The sequence below is a fragment of the Tamandua tetradactyla genome, chromosome 3, assembly GCF_023851605.1.
Source record: "Tamandua tetradactyla isolate mTamTet1 chromosome 3, mTamTet1.pri, whole genome shotgun sequence".
NCBI classification, from domain to species: Eukaryota; Metazoa; Chordata; class Mammalia; order Pilosa; family Myrmecophagidae; genus Tamandua; species Tamandua tetradactyla.
In genome coordinates, this window is record NC_135329.1 from 132583200 (window position 1) to 132600590 (window position 17391).

Consider the following 17391-nt stretch of genomic DNA (forward strand, 5'->3'; position numbering starts at 1 on the left):
TTAACTCTTGTCCTTCCCTCCATTATTTACTCTGATGCATTACGATATTTTTATAGAATAAATTCCTAAAGGTTAAAATTTTTTTATATTAAATTATTATAATTCTATTTATAGCAGCCTTGAGAACATCTTAATAGGCTAATTCTTGCTTCTACAACCAGAAGCACTAAAATAGAACATGAATCCAATGAAACAAATATTTTGTGACAGAAAATTACATGGTATATTGATTTTCTAGGGCTACCATAACAAAGTACAACAAAATTGTGGCTTAAAATAATAGAAATGTATTGCCTCACAGTTCTGGACACTAGAAGTCTGAAATCAAGGTGTCAGTAGGACCTTGCTGAAATCTGTAGGGGAGAATCCTTCCTTTACTCTCCAAGCTTATGGAGGCATCACTCCACGTTTTGCATCCTCTATCTTTACATGGCCTTTTCTCCAGTATCTGTAAGTGTCCAAATTTCTCTCTTCTTATAAGGATACCAGTTATACTAGGGATTAGGGGCCCACCTTCCTCCAGTATGACCTTATCTTAATTTAATTAGTTTCACTTGAATAACTCTATTTCCAAATAAGGTCACATTCTGAGGTTAAGGGATTTAGAACTTCAACATACCTTTTGTTTGGGGGGGGGGGGACACAACATATAGCTACCTGAAATTAACCATTGTTTCCTTTGTTTGAGTCATCTTTGAAACTACTCTTGTACTAGCCATTTGAGTACCAGTTTCATAACAACCATCCTCTGTAGAAAGATGTATTTTACTGGCTTGAAAAATGGCAATTGGACTTTATTCTTTCACTGGCTGATTAAGTATTTTCAAGTACATGTTAACTTCAGAGAACTGTTTTAGTTGCTATAAATCATTCAAGGATTTTTGCCTTAAGGAATCTAATAATACAAAATGACAGAAAAGGTAAAGCCCTAGGAACTCTAAAAGAGAGAGCAAATATTACAGAGAAGTAAAGAAGGAAAATTGAGGTTTAGTTAAAAGATATATGAGATTTGCGGGAGAAACCAAAAGGCTGTGATCAGAGAAGGTTTCGTAGAAGATGGGCTTTGTTAGATTTGATAGATAGATAGATCTATGGGGATGAGGGAGAAAGGCTTGCATTCTAATAAGAACAACAACATTTACTAAATACTACATTGTGAGTAGGCACTGTGTGAATTAGGCACTTTACATTTTTAATTCATCTAATCTTCATGGAACACTATGTAGATAGGTATCTCTGTTCTACAGATTGGAAACAGGTTCATAGAAATTTTGTAATTTATAAAAATATCCTGCAGTTCATAGTGGAAGAACCAAGATCTGAACCAAGATCCAGTTATAATAGCATGAGCAAAGACAGAGGCCTTAGAGTACAGAATCTTTATGAGGGGTGGTGAGCTGTTGGATTTGGGTGGAGTGCCAGACAAACAAAGGAGAGTATTGGTTAGTAAGACTGGAAAGGACTGTAAGGGTCAGATCATGGAGGTCATCATATGCTAGGACAGGGCATTTGTAGAGAATTTTGAACTAAGCAGTAACATAGTAGTTTCAGACAGATCGTAAACAATAAAAATGGAAAAAGTTTGCAGGATTTGGTAACCAGACGTGTCACTAGAATAGAAACCACAATTATTCAATTAATTGCGCTGTGACAGGATGTGAGTCATCAATAATGGCAAATGCTGCTAAGGTTGAGAATAATAAGGGCAGAGAAGTGGATATTGAAATAGCAAGGGAAAAGAACTGGTAATCCTCTGCTGTGTAATTTCCTCCCTATCTTAGTTTATCAACTTTTAAAATGATTCATCGATTCTTCTCTCCATAGTGGAGATAATGATAGATAGACAGACAGACAGACAGACAGATAGATAGATAGATAGATAGATAGATAGATAGATAGATGGATATTTAGCTGATATGTGTTAGACTGTGATGACTGCCTTATGTATATTATTTTATTTAACCTTCAAGACAATTTTGTGAGGTAGATAATATTATTAATGGTATTCTACAGGTGAGAAAACTGAGATTAGGAGCTTAAACAATTTGCTCATGGTTATTACTAATTGGTGAATCTGAGATTTAATCTAAGTTTGTCTGACTCCAAAGCCACTGTAGTATAAAAGTTGTATTATATATCTGAATTATTATTGTTTTTAGTATCATCTTCTGCTCACCTAGGTCTGGAATGTCTATATTGCCATCTTCAGATCTTGGAAACTCCCACTCAAATACATAAACACTTCTGATTGTGTCATAATCTTATTTATGCAGTTGTTTTTTCTTTCCTTTCTTTTCCTTTATTTATTTTTTCTTTCTTTGATATTATAGCAAGCCAATCTTTCTCGGATAGTGTTTTAGTTTGCTAAAGCTGCCAGAATGCAATGTACCAGAAATAGGTTGACTTTTGTAAAGGGGATTTATTAAGTTACAAGTTTATAGTTCTAAGGCTTTAAAAATGTTCAAACTAAGGCATACAGAGAAAAATACCTTGATTCCAAAGAAAGGGCTGGATGGCTTCTGGGTTTTCTCTGTCATATGAGAAAGCACATAGCTGATATCTGCAGATCCTTGTTCCTGGTTCTGTTACTTCTGATCCAGTGGCTTCCTCTCTAAGCATCTGTGGGCCGTCCTTAGCTTCTCTGGGGCAAAATTCTGGATTATGGTTTGTTTAGCATCTCATGGGAAGGTGAATGGTGATGTCTGCTGGGCTCTGCATCTCCAAATGTCCGTGTCTAGGCATCTGCTCTCTGTCAGCACTCCAGGTATCTCCAATTATCTGTGTTTACTATGTTGGCTGTGAAGCAACTTGAAAATGCTTCCCCTTTCAAAGGACTCCAGTAAACTAATCAAGGCTCACCTTAAATGGGCAGAGTCACATCTTCATGTAATCAAATGGCCACACCCACAATTGCATGTGTCACATCTCCATAGAAGTGATCTAATGAAAAAATCACACCCATAATTGAATGGGTTAGTTTCCATGGAAACAATCTAATCAAAGGGTCCCACTCTAAACAGTGGGTCTTTCCCCACAAGATTGGATTAGGAAAAGAACATGGCTTTTCTGGGGAATAATGGTTTCCCCAGAAACTGATACAAACTGAGCATTTATTCAGCAATCACTCTGTGCCAGACACTGCTTTAACTGTTTCATATGTACTAATCATATTTGATCCTTGCAACAACCTTACAAAGATTTTTACATTTCATTATTTTACATATAAGGAAACTGAGTCAGAGAGAGTGCAGAGTGATCCCATAGCCACAGAGCCAAGATTTGACCTCAGTATTCCATATCAATGGCCTCTGTTTCTAACCACAGACTTATGAGTTCTTTTGACTACAGATACAGGTAGGGTTTTGAGATATTTTATTTTCTTTTCAGTTGGTTTACTATTGAAATTATGCTTATTTATAATCTGTGATTCAGTCTACATTAGAATTAGAATTAAATCTGTCTCCTGTTTTTGTAACAATCACTTTAAGTACAATTTTAGTGTTGCCAAGATTGCATTTTAATGATAGCTGAATCTGTCAGAAAATTTCATTCAAAAGGTCATCATTTTACTGATTTTGTCACAGTGAACACTTTTAAAGATTAAACACATTTTGAATTTGTATTTATGCTTTTTTTCCTATTTGCTTAGGACTGGAATGGTGACCAGAGAATAAGAATAAACAAAAGATGCTATCTTTCCACAAGGTATTTTGGAGCTTGGTGTTCTTTTGAGAGGTTCCTTAGTTGAAGGTGTATCTGATAGCCAGTAGAAATGTTTCTCAAGAATACAAAAATCTGTTTTTCTGTTTGCATGAGTAAAATAGTCCTTTCCATGACTTTCCATGAATGACATCCCTTCTGTCGGTTCACTCACCTCAAAGATGTCACAGAAAAACAATAAAGACTAAGCCCACATTCATAATTGTGTTAGTTTTGAATTAGTCCCTTTTCTAACTTTCAAGTAACTTCTATTCAAAAGGTTGTTGTTTTGCCTTATAGTCCTAGCTATATTCCCTGTATCTTTGCATGTAAACACAGAAACAAGATAAGTGCATTTATTCTAGGTTATTTTTATTGTTAGAAAACCTACAAAGATAACTTTATTTGGTTTAATTAGCCATAATTTAAGCCTTTGTCTTAATGTATGTCTAGTTTCCTTTCTTTCATATTAACTTCCTGAGATTATGTGTGTGATGATATCCAGTTTTGACAAGGCAGTGAGGAAACAAGCACTTTTTTTTGGAGAATGTAAATAGATATTGCCCTCTGGAGGGTAGGCTGGAAGGTTTTATGTAAAGGTTCAAAAATGTTCATATCCTTTGATCCACTACAGGAGTTTATCCTAAGGAAATATTCAGAGGATATGTGTAAGACTGGGTGCACAAAAATGATCATTACAGTGTTATGACATTGAAAAGTGAAAAAACCCCCAAAAATCTAAGAATAAGGAATTGATTAAATAAATACCTCTATTTGACATAATGCCACTTAGCCATTAAACAATATGTTGTTGAAAGCACTTATTGACATAAGTAAATGTTCATAATATGATACTAAGTAGAGATGAATAGTTTAATATAATTTTAAGTGTACATTAATTAAAATACAAGAACTAAAATATTAATAATGGTTATCTCTGCATAATTGAATTTTATTAGTGATCCCCCCACCTTTTTAATCTTCTGTTTTTTCATAACTTGTCAATTTAGAGTATTAATTATTTTGTAACAGCTATTAAAAGTTATAAAAATACAAAGTCATGGGCAGTGTACTGGTGGCTCAGTGGCAGAATTCTCACCTGCTGTGTCAGAGACCCGGGTTTGATTCCAGGAACATGCCCATACCAAAAAAAAAAAAAAAAAAAAAAAAAAATACACAGTCAGTATTATCCAGTAAATTGTTACACCTTTTGGTTTTCTCTATTTTATGATGCACATTACACTGTTATGAAGAGAACTAGTAGAGTGAGGATGAAATTTGGAAAAGAAATGGAATCTGTTAATAATTTGAATTAAAATAAAAGGCATGATACATCACAGAGAGTTTTTTTTATTGTGAAAATAGCACATGTACAAAAAAAGCAATAAATTTCAAAGAACACCACAACAATTGGTTGTAGAACAGATTTCAGAGTTTGGTATGAGTTACAATTCAACAGTTTTAGATTTTTCCTTCTAGCTATCCCAAGACACTGGAGACTAAAAGAAATATCAATATAATGATTCAGCGGTCCTACTCATTTGTTAAATTCCATCTTCTCTTTTATAATTCCAACTTCTCCTTTGATTTTTCTACCAATCTTTAGGGGTATTTGGGCTATGCCCATTCTAACATTTTCATGAGGGAAAGGACTGTCAAAAATATGGACTAAGGGGATGGAAGGAACTAATTGATGTTCTGGAGAGGCTAGCCTTTCTGGGTTTCAGGACTTATCTGGCCTAGGAGCCCATCTGGAGGTTATACGTTTCCAGAAGGTAATCGTAGTGCATGAAACCTTTGTAGAAGCTCAGATCAAGCCCTAGGTGTTCTTTATGGTTGGCAGGAATGGTTTTGGTTGAGGTTTGGCAAATGATGATAGTAGCAATATCTAGCTGAAGCTTGCATATTTGGTTGGGGTTTGGCAAACGATGATAGTAGCAATATGTAGCTGAAGCTTGCATATTTGGTTGGGGTTTGGCAAACGATGATAGTAGCAATATGTAGCTGAAGCTTGCATAAGCATAGCTCCCAGAGTAGCCTGTAAACTCTATTTGAACTCTCTCAGCCACTGATACCTTATTTTGTTAAATTTCTTTCCCTCTTTTGATCAGGATGGCATTGTTAATCCAATGGTGCCAGGGCCAGACTCATCCCTGGGAGTCATATCCCACATTGCTAGGGAGATTTTCACCTCTGAATGTCATGTATCTTGTAGTGGGGAGGGTAATGATTCCACTTGAAGAGGGGACAAAAGACGTCCTCTGGAAGTAACTCTTAGTCATAGCTATAGGTAGAGTAAGTGTCTCTGCCACGTAAATAAGCTTCACAAGAGCAAGCCTCAAGATCAAGCCTTGATCTATTGACTTGGGAGTCTGTAATGTTTGAGACAGTATCAGATATTACCCTGGTGGTAAAGTTTAACAGTTCCATATTAAGTCCCATCTCTCAAGGGACTTTTTATCTGCTTAACATACTCTGAAATATATCTGGGCTTTATACTAAGCTATAGAGAATTACAAACCCTCATTCCTATTCTGGGCTCCCTGTGTTTGGATTGTTTAAATGATCTGTCCAGACAGTTTGAGTTAGTTGTAAAATACAGACAATGTCTTCCCTACCCCTGTATTCTGATTTACCCTAGGCCCAACCCCATCAGCTTCATTCTTATCTCTAATTGAAGCCTGATCTCTTCTTCAATTTCTTTAATAGTCATGTATGGGGCAATGCTGACCTTCAAAACTGCAGAACTCCTACTCTGAGTTTTAGGTATCATACAGGTACCTAAAGTTCCAGGGAAATACCAGGTTATACATATATATAACACAGCTTCTCAATGTCTAGAAATAACAGTTACTGCTCTGGACTAAATGTGACTGCTATAAGAGCTTACAATCTAAGCCCCAATTTTCTTATAAGTATTTTCTAAATGAGACCATACAATATTTGCTCTTTTGTTTCTGGCTTATTTTGCATAATGTCATATTGTTGCATGCCTTATGGCTTCACTCCTTTCTGTTGCAGCACAATATTTGATCATATATATATGTATATATATATATATATGATCATATATATATGACCATATATATATATATATATATACATACCACAGTTTGCCATTCTACTTCTCAGTCAGTGTATCCTTCAGCTACCTCCATCCATTGAGCATCATATATAATATCCAAAGTCAACAGTCCACTAACACTCCCATTTAGACAATTTTCATTGTTTGCAGGAGAAAAATAACCAATAAACACACTTCCATGAAATGAAAATCCAAACCTCCCATTAACTCTTTTCCCTCCCCCCCATTATTTACCCCTGGTATTGCTATGGTATTGTTGATGTCTTCCTGTTAAACATAGCCCATAGCTTGCAATAGTTGTTTTCCCCCATACTCCAATAATATGAACTCTTTGTACATGATTCATACCTTTGCAGTAGTTCATTCAAGAGCTTGTTTATATTTGTAGTGGCAATTGGTGGGAAAAATGGTTCTGTACAACCTCTTTCAATCATGTTCACCTTCAAAATGGCAATGTTACTTATAGGCCCACTAATGAACTGCTTCACTTCTATTCATTCCCTTACATTTAAGTTCAACTTCATTAGCTAACCATTCAACCATCTCTAGCTTCCACCTATCTCTAGGTCCCCTATATTCTGTATTATAAGCCTTTGGGTTTTCCTTTACCATGGTCATAAAAGTGAAATCATACAATAGCTATCCTTTTGTGTCTGGCTTATTTCACTCAACATTATGTCCTCAAGGTTCATCCATTTTGTCATGTGCTCAGGACATCATTTCGTCTTACTGCTGCATAATATTCCATGGTATGTATATACCATGTTTTGTTTATCCACTCGTCTGTGGATGGACATTTGGATTGTTTCCATCTTTTGGCAATTGTGAATAATGCTGCTATGAACAGCAGTGTGAAAATGTGTGTGTCACTGCTTTCAGTATTGTCAGGTCATAGGACAACTCTATACATAAGGAACCACCAGACTGTCTTCCATAGAAGGTATACCATTATATATTCCCACAAGCAGTGCATAAGTGTCTCAATTTCTCCATATCCTCTCCAACATTTATAGTTTCCTGTTTGTTTAATAGCAGCCATTCTTATAGGTGTGAGGTGGTATCTCATTGTAGTCTTGATTTGCATTTCCCTTACAGCTAATGAAAATGAACATCTCTTCACATGCTTTTTAGCCATCTGTATTTGCTCTTCAGAAAAATGCCTATTCATATATTTAGACCATTTTATAATTGGGATGTTTGTTCTTTAGTTGTTGAGATGTATGATTTATTTATATGTACAGGATATCAAACATTTATCTGATACATGATTTCCAAACATTTTCTCCCATTGAGTTGGCTGCCTCTTGGCCATTTTTGACAGTCTTTTGAGGCACAGAAGCAGTTGATTTTGAGGAGTTCCCATTTGTCTATTTTTTCTTTTGTTGCTGGTACTTTGGGTGTAATGTTTAAGAGGCTACCTCATATTACTAGGTATTGAAGATGATTACCTATATTTTCTTCTAGGATTTTAAGGTACTGGTTCTTATATTTAGGTCTTCGACCCACTTTGAGTTAATTTTTGTATAGGGTATAAGGTACAGGTCTCTTTCATTCTTTTGGCTATTGATATCCAGTTCTCCCAGGCCTATGTATTGAAAAGACGATTTTGTCCCAGTTCAGTGAATATAGGGGCCTCATCGAAGATTAGTTGACCATAGATTTGGTGGTCTATTTCCACTCTTTTGATTCTATTCCACTGGTCAATACTTCTTTGTGCCAGTAGCATGCTGTTTTGACCATTGTATTAATGAAATTTGACATTGTAAAATACTGTCCCTTTACTTGTTTATACACATAAAGGTTTTTTGTTTGTTTTTAATGCCCAAACACTTCCTCTGATCAGGGCTTTTGCATTGTGGCAACCCCAACATTTATCCCATCAGGCAGCAGTGAATATTTATCATAATAATTAGGATTTTGGTAAGAATGATCAGTTTCCTCACTATCTATGAGGTCTGTGCTTCCTGATATTTTTGCTGAATACATGGCGATCTATGACCCCAATTTCAGCCATATTTTTTGTAAAAGTTATGAAAAAGACTGTTTCATTCTCCTCAAAAAGAGAATTAGGTACTCTGTGGTAGTCTAAAGTGATTCCCAATATCCCGCTGTTTGTAAAAATCCCTTTAGAGCAAATCACAATGCCAAAGATTTTGAAGACCCTAGTTAGACAAAAAGACAGTGACACAAAAAGTCATACACACAATTTCTCTCAACTTTTTTCAAATGACACTAAAAATGGTGTGAGAACTAATTCACCAAAAAATCAGTCTGTACCAGCATTAGCCCAGTATAAATAAAGTGTGAAAATAAACAATCACACATACACTTTATGCATTAGGCAAGGCCCATAAAGAATAATTTTTAAAGTACAGATATTATAAGAGAAGTAGATTTAAATGTTTTCAAAAAATTAGGGCAGAAGTATGAGGAAAACATTTGAAATACAAATTTGAGGCCCAGTTTTTAGTGAAGAGAGGAAACACAGTAGAAACCAGAGTACATGTTTAAAAATTAAAATACTCCTTAAAAACTATTTCCTATTTTTATAAGAAAAACATGAAATACAGGTATATATTTAGAAGATGAGTTACACTGGGGCCATCTTTTAAAAATTCTATGTTTTGCTATTTTTTCAGTGCATAATGTAAATAGTTGAGGTTGTACTGTATAAATGTATTGTGGTCCTGTTTTCATTTAATAATTAATTATGATACATGTTTCCCTTTGTCATTAACATATTTCATTGTTAATATTCAGTTGTTACATGGCATTCTGTTTTTGGTGTACCAAAATTTAGATAACATTTCTTTTATTCTTATTCTCTTCCTTCTTCTAAGTAATGTAGCACTGTACATTTTTGTAGATAAAACTTAATTTGCATTTAAGATTATTTCCTTCAGACAGATTCTCCAAGTTGAGACAAAGGATTGAATATCTTTATGGATCTTAATACATTTTTCCAAATTACTTTGGAAAGTTGAACTAATATACAGTTCCTTCAGTAGTAATATGTGAAAAAAATTAATTATTATGTTTTCAGAGGTTAGTCTCTGAAATAAGTCACCTTTAAATAAAAATAAAAAAATAAATGGTTTATGACAAAATTAACTTTAATGTAAAAGACATGATTTCATGGTATTATTTTTATTAAGTAGTCACTAAAGATATGTAGGAAACATTATTAAAATGGAAGTTATTTTAATTATTGAAGATAAGTATATACAAAGATTAAGTTGAAAATTTCCCCTGTTTTATATTGGGGAAAACTTTGAAACTAGGAGATAAGAATTCTGAATTCTGGCCTTGAGTCTGCTACTAAAGACCTTGGGTAAGTCACTTAATTTTTCTATGCTTCAGTTACCTCATTTGTAAAGCGAAGGCATTGTATTACATGGTCCTTGATGTAATAATTATTATAAAGAATCTTGCTGTTTTTTAGATGCGAATCCTTTTTTTTATTTGGAATATTCTGATGTTCAGCGAATCACTAAAAAGATAACATTACTTTTGATTTATGCTTTGTGCCCATTTGGCTCTTTCATTCAGTTCAAGGATTTTCTCTGCTATATTTTAGCTGATCTTTATTTCTTTCTATGAAACTTTTGTCATATGGTCTTATTAAGAAAAGTGTAGAGGCATTCTGATTTACCATTGTGAGCATATGTGAACGATACTGCTATGAATAGCATTTGTATGAATAAATATTTTTCTTTACATAACAATAGTCATCTAAAAATAGGTATGTTATAGTTAGCCCATGCAAATTACTATTAAATAGGTCAAATAAAATATAAGTAAATAATTTTATGATTTAAGTTGATTTTATCAACTAGATGGTAGAGAGATTAAGAGTTTTATTGCACTCTGGGGTTAGTATTTGAATGATAAGAGATCAGTTGTGTTGGCAAGAAAACATTGAGGAAATTTAAATGTCATATACTAATTAATAATGTGCAGTGATTGAGTAAAACAAAAATGGTGGTGATAGATGTTCCAGGGTGCCATTCCCCACAGAATCTTTGAACAATTAGTGAAAACTGGCAGAGAACATCTTCCTCAAAACTCTTGAAAACAGTTAGAGGGTGATAGTAATTGGATGAGTGCTGAATCAAGAAGACACAGCTTTAAAAACAGCAGAAGCTCATCCTGCCCTTGCTGGCCCCTTCTCTATCCCCTCTCTGACAGTGTGGACATAGTGTGGACCAGACTGCACTCCCATTGTAGATCCCTTGCTCTGTTCTGGTGTGAATAGAGTAACCTCTATGTACATACTTTGGAGCCTGTGGAGCCTGTATGTCAGTGCCAAACTATTGGATGGCAACCTGGAAGACTGAATTTGGGTTCACTCTCCCAGAACTTGCCATGCAGGCAGAAGTAGCTTGTGAAAAGCTAAAGCAGCATAAGAAATAATTCAGTCGAAATGGACTTTGTTAAATGAAAATAAAACACAACAGAGCAAAATTTATGGAATGCAGCAAAGGTATTGCTGAGAGGGAAAGTTATAGGTCTAAATGCTTACAGTGAAAAGAAGATCTCAAAGCAGGGACATAACCTCACGATTGGAGGCTCTTAGAAACTAAGAACAAACTAAACCCAAAGTGAGCAGAAGGAATGAAATAAAGATTAGAGTGAAGGCAAATGAAATAGGGGGGACAAAAGAAGAGAGAATCAACAAAACCAAAAGTTGGCTCTAGAGAAGACTGAAAAAATTGACAAACTTTTAGCTAGACTGACCAAGGAAAAGGGATGTTGCCACTAACTAAAACGGAAATGAAGGGGGTAATATTACCATTGACACCACAGAAATAAAAAAGAATTACAAGAGGATATATGAAGAATTGTATGCAAATGAATGAGATAACCTAGATGAAATGGACAAATTCTTAGAAACATGCAAACTACCAATACTGATTTAAGAAGAAATAGAAATTTCTTGAAGAGATTGAGATAGTAATAAAAACCTCCAAACAAAGAAAAGCTCGGTGCCAGATGGCTTCACATTTGAATTTTACCAAGCAGTCCAAGAAGACTTAATAGCAATCCTGCTGAAACTCTTCAAAAAATTGAAGGGGAGGGAACATTCTCTAACTCATTCTATAAGGGCACCATAGCCCTCATACTAAAGCTGACAAAGACACCACATGGAAATAAAGCTACACAGGAATATCCCTTTTGACTATAGATGCAAAATTTTCAACAAAATGAATCCAAAAGCAAATTAAAAAAAATATAGACTATGATCAACTGGGACTTATTCCCCAGTATGTAAGGGTATTTCAACATAAGAAAATCAATTAATATAATATACCATATTAATAGAATATGGGGGGGGATACATGATCATTTGAATTGATGCAGAAAAGGTATTTGGAAAAATCTGCCAGCCTTTCTTGATGAAAACACTTAGAAAACTAAGATAGAAGGAAACTTCCTCAACATGATAAAAGGACATATTGCAAAATCTACCACTAATATCATATTAAATGGTGTAAGGCTAAAAACTTTCCCTCTAAGATCAGTAATGAGACAAGGATACCCCCTGTCACTACTGTTACTCAACATTGTACTGGGAGTTCTAGCCAGAGCAATTAGGCAAAAGACAAATAAAAAGGCATCCAAATTGGAAAGGAAGAAGTAAGTAACTTTCCTTAGTTGCACATGACATGATGCTATATATAAAAAAATCCTGAAAATCCAAAACAAAGCTTCTAGAGTTAATAAACAAATTCAGCAAAGTGGTGAGGAACAAGCTCAACATGCAAAAATCAGTATTATTTCTGTACACTAGGAGTGAACAATCTGAGGAGGAAACCAAGAAAAAAATTACAAGTGTTGGAGAACTAGAAACACTCATTCAGTGTTGATGGGAATGTAAGATGATGCAGCCACTGTGGAAGATAGTTTGGCAGTTCCTCAGAAAGTGAAATATAGAATTACCATATGAATCAGCAGTCCCACTTCTAGATATATACCCAAAAGAATTGAAAGTAGGGACTCAAATACATACCAGTAGCACACTGATGTTCACAGTAGTGTTATTTATAACTGCTATATGATGGAAGAAACCCACATGTCAAACAATAGATGAATGGATAAATAAAATGTAATATATACATAGAATAGAATATTACTCAGCAAAAAAAACAGAATGAATTTTTTTTACACATGCTACCACATGGAAGAACCTTGAAGATATCATATTGAGTGAAATAAGCAGACATGAAAGGAGAAATACTATATGATCTCACTGACCTGAATAATTAGAATAAACACATTGATAGAGTGAGAAACTAGAATACAGGTTACCAGTGCCTGGGTTGGGATAGGGAATGGAGAGTTAATACTAAATTGGTACAGAATTTCTGGTTAGGGAAATGGAAGAATTCTAGTAATGGATGGTGGTGGTGGTAGCACAACATTGTGAATGTAATTAACAACCCTGGGTGATATATTTGAATGTGTTTAAAAAAATTTTAGGTTATATATATGTTACTAGAATAAAACTTTTTAAAGAAAACTCATAGGACTATGCAATACAATGCACCCTAATATAATTATGGCCTGCAATTAGTAGTACAATTATAATAATATTCTTTCATTAATAATGACAGAGGTACCACACTAATGCAAAGTGATAATAATAGGGAAAACTCTGTGTGTGTGTGTGTGTATGTGGGATATGGGAACTCTGTATTTTCTGCATAACTTCTCTAATAAAAACAAAACAAAATTGTATTGCTTAGGGTTCTCTAGAGAAACAGAATCAACAGGAAATATTCATAAATATAAAATTCATAAAAGTGTCTCACGTGACCATGGGAATGCAGAGTTCAAAATCCCAAGGGCAGGCTGTGAAGCCAACGATTCCGATGGAGGGTCTGGACGAACTCCACAGGAGAGGCTTGCCAGTCAAAGCAGGAAGAAGAGCCCGTTTCTTCTGAATCCTCCTTAAAAGGCTTCCAGTGATTAGAGTAAGCATCACTCATTGCAGAAGACACTCCCCTTGGCTGATTATAAATGGAATCAGCTGTGGATGCAGCTGATGTGATCACGATTTAATTCTATGAAATGTCCTCATAGCAACAGACAGGCTGGTACTTGCCCAACCAGACAAACTAGTACCACCACTTGGCCAAGTTGACACATGAATCTGACCATGACAAACATGAAAACAAAAAATGAAACAAAGTTTATAACCATGTTATAACAATATATCTGAAAGAAAAGTGCAATTTTTGTCTGTCGGATATACACATTATGAAAGGACACAGAGGAACTGTAAACATGAGTCTTCTTTTTCAGGATTTTTTTTGATAGTTCATAAAAATGAGACATGCACATGAAATGGAAAATAATAATACATTAGGACATGCGATGAAAGTATATTGATTGTCAAAATGAGGTCTATAATGATATACATCAGGAATCAATCTAGACTTTTCTCTCTCATTCAATCCCCCAAACCTATTGCTTTTAACTAAGAAGTATATCTGAAATCTATTCATTTCTCTTCATTCCTCATGTCACCACTTTTGTTCAGACATCATTACCCCTTACCTGTGCTTATGTAACAGCCTCCTAACTTGTCTCTCCCCTTTAGTTTTGGTGTACTCAGTAGATGCTTCACACTGTAGTCAGGATCAACCAAGACTACAAAACTGATTATGTTGATGGTTTCTCATTCCCTTAAGTATGTGTTCAACCTCTTTAAGTGGCTCTTGAGGTTTCCCATGAAGGGGCCTTGGCCTAGCTTTGCAGTCGTGCCTTTATACGCTGTCATTGCATGTTGTGTTCTAACCATGCTGTACTTACCATTCCTTGAATGTGACCTGGTCAGGACCTTCTCAGTTTTAATAGTGCTTCCTTAGGGAGATCCTTTCTGATTCTGTTCTCATATCTACTTTTATTGCTTCCATCATAACAAAACATATGTTTAATGATCTTTCTGTGATAGCAAGTTTTGTGTTACACACGGAATCCCTAGCACTTTTAGAGTACCTGGCACATGGAGGATGCTCAATAGCTATTTTCTACATGAAAGGATGGATAAATATAGAGAAAGGAAGATGATGTAGCTTAGGACAGTTTTATTGAGAAAATAGATCCCAAAGGATCATTTATTTTTATTACAGTTAGATGGTAAAATACTATATAGATGAACTCCATTCATCTACATATGGTTTTTCATCAAGCTGTGTGCATTGTACATAGCCAAAATACAAAACTTTGCATCTAAATTTTGGGTAGTGTTGACCAACTACTAAAATAGCACAATTCCTTAGGATTCATTGTGGCCAGTCTCCACAGTAATACCTATTATGCTTATGAAATGTTTTGAGTGAGAGAAAGAACATTATACTGATTTATCAGTCAACATTTATCTAAAACATTTTTTTTTTTTGGCATGGCACTTTAGCTATCAGTAAATTTCAGTTAGTTTTTTTTTTTTACAGGTATATAGATAAAGTATTCAGGGCATCATTAACTCATGTTGTATGTAATTAATGTACATAAAATGCTTCAGGGTAATATGTTGGACTTGGTGTCCTAATTTTGAATTCTGTTCAATTGACAGATTTTAGTCTATTTTTACTTTTTGTTTTCTTTATTTCTGAAACACAATCTTTTGTCACATGGTAAAGAGAATGCATTTTCAATTATGATTTTAGAAGGTATTAATTCTCTATTATCAGACTACTTTGTCATTTTTTAAATTTCCTGAATCTGCTGTTATTTGATGAATATAGGTAAGACCTAATGCAAATTCATAATAAAAATGCAATAATTTACATAGGTTTCATTCTTATATTTAACCATGCAGGTTTGGCATTTGATAATGGCATGTTGTCTTTTCATGTTAAGCTCTTTAGAAGAACATATTAAATAAAAATATAAAAGTTACTTTGATTTGGAGCATGTAATGTATATGTAATAAAAATGAAGTTACTGAAAATTAAAAATGAATATGGACTTACTATTTGTTTACATATTGTATACTATTATTAAAGATTGCCAGAATAAAAATTCTTTAATCCCACATAAGGACTTCTAATTTTGACGGGTTGTATGTGACACATGGTTTGGAAAGAGAGAAGATTCCTCTAAAACAAGAGTGCAATTATGCTTGTTAAATCATTAAACTAAAGCTTAGTCATGTACAGAGAAAACTGCCTAATAATTAAGAATTGACATTTTAACATGATATTTGCAACAGACACATTGGATACTTAATTAAATAGAACACTGCTTAATTTTGAAGGATCAACAGACTCTCCTTGGCAAGTGGAATTTTTATAGTAGCAGAAGTGGGAAACCTGAAGGATGTGGCTCATTCCCTGTTTGGATGATACAGAATTGCTCTAAGCAGTAAGCTTACTATTTCCAGACAGCATTAGCAGCTTCAGCAAATACAACTGTGTCAGCCTCTCTTAATACGGGGCATTTGTAACTGCACAGGGGAGATGATAAACAGTGTATGAGATTTTATATCCTGATGATGGCTTAAATAGACACTGATGGACAAATCTGCTGTTTGATGTATTCTTCACTAGCCCTGAAGATGTTGAGAGATAGAGACTGTCTTTTATAAGACAATAAATGCAATCTTTAGGGGTTTCTGGAGCTATAGAGGTCATGCAGTCTGGAACCTGTGAGGCTTTCCAATCTCTAAATCATCAGGTATGACCTCATGAATTATGATGATACTATTAGAATGTACAGTTGGTTTTTTTCTGATCTTAGTCATTTAGAATGTATTAATCAATGTAATGGCTTATTCTCAGATTTTCTTTAGGATATTTAAACAAGTAATCTTTATAGTAATGGATACCAGATAAAGAATATGAATTCTAGATGTGTGTGTGTGTGTGTGTGTGTGTGTGTGTGTGTGCATAGTGCATGTTTACTTTAGCTTTGGTTGAGGGAGAGTAAGGGAAGAGATTCTTTGTATGTGATTAAAAGCAAGGTTTGGGGCTCTATGGATTTTTCCAGATTATGCCTGTTTAGAGTAAAGCTGCATCGTTTATTTAGAGGGACAGAAATAGAATAAATTGATCAAACTGTTAAGGGTATAACACAACTAGCTGTTTATATATAGTGATGTATTATAATTTTTATCTGAAATTTCTTAAGTAGAGAAATAGATGTTGCTACCTTTGTACTGTACAACTCTTATAGTAATAAGAGTTTGATGAGCAGAATCTTGTTTATCAGCATCTGGGATATAAACTAATTTCCTGAAATTTATATTGCAGTATATAAGCAATGTTAAAAGGCATTGGTTTCAATCCTTTCTCAGACCTACTAAAATGCTGATAGCCTTGGTACTCTTAATGTAGATAACTGCTAAAGCATTGCTTATAGATGAAACCAGACTTCAAATCTGTTTTTCACAAAGAAAGCTTGTGACATTTAAGCTTGTTAAAGATATTTTGACCTAGAGAGATTTGGCATTTGCTCACTTTCATTTTCAAATTGAAAAGACTTGACTGTACTAAATATGTTAACTATAAAGAGTAGAGAACTGTCACGGTGAAAGATTTGAATTTATATCTACATTTTGTCCCCAAACTCTGCTATTTATGTTAAGCTATTTTTACCTATCA

General features: G+C 34.4%; 1 protein-coding gene across 1 annotated transcript in view; it reads left to right on the forward strand.

The window, feature by feature from the left end:
* The first annotated feature begins 16148 nt into the window (after positions 1 to 16148).
* Positions 16149 to 17391, forward strand: part of SLC4A10 (solute carrier family 4 member 10) — a 263964-nt gene continuing 262721 nt past the window's right edge. The window contains exon 1 of the mRNA XM_077154007.1: positions 16149 to 16465. Coding sequence (XP_077010122.1) covers positions 16385 to 16465 — 81 coding nt within the window. The 5' untranslated portion in view covers positions 16149 to 16384. The remainder of the gene's footprint in view (positions 16466 to 17391) is intronic.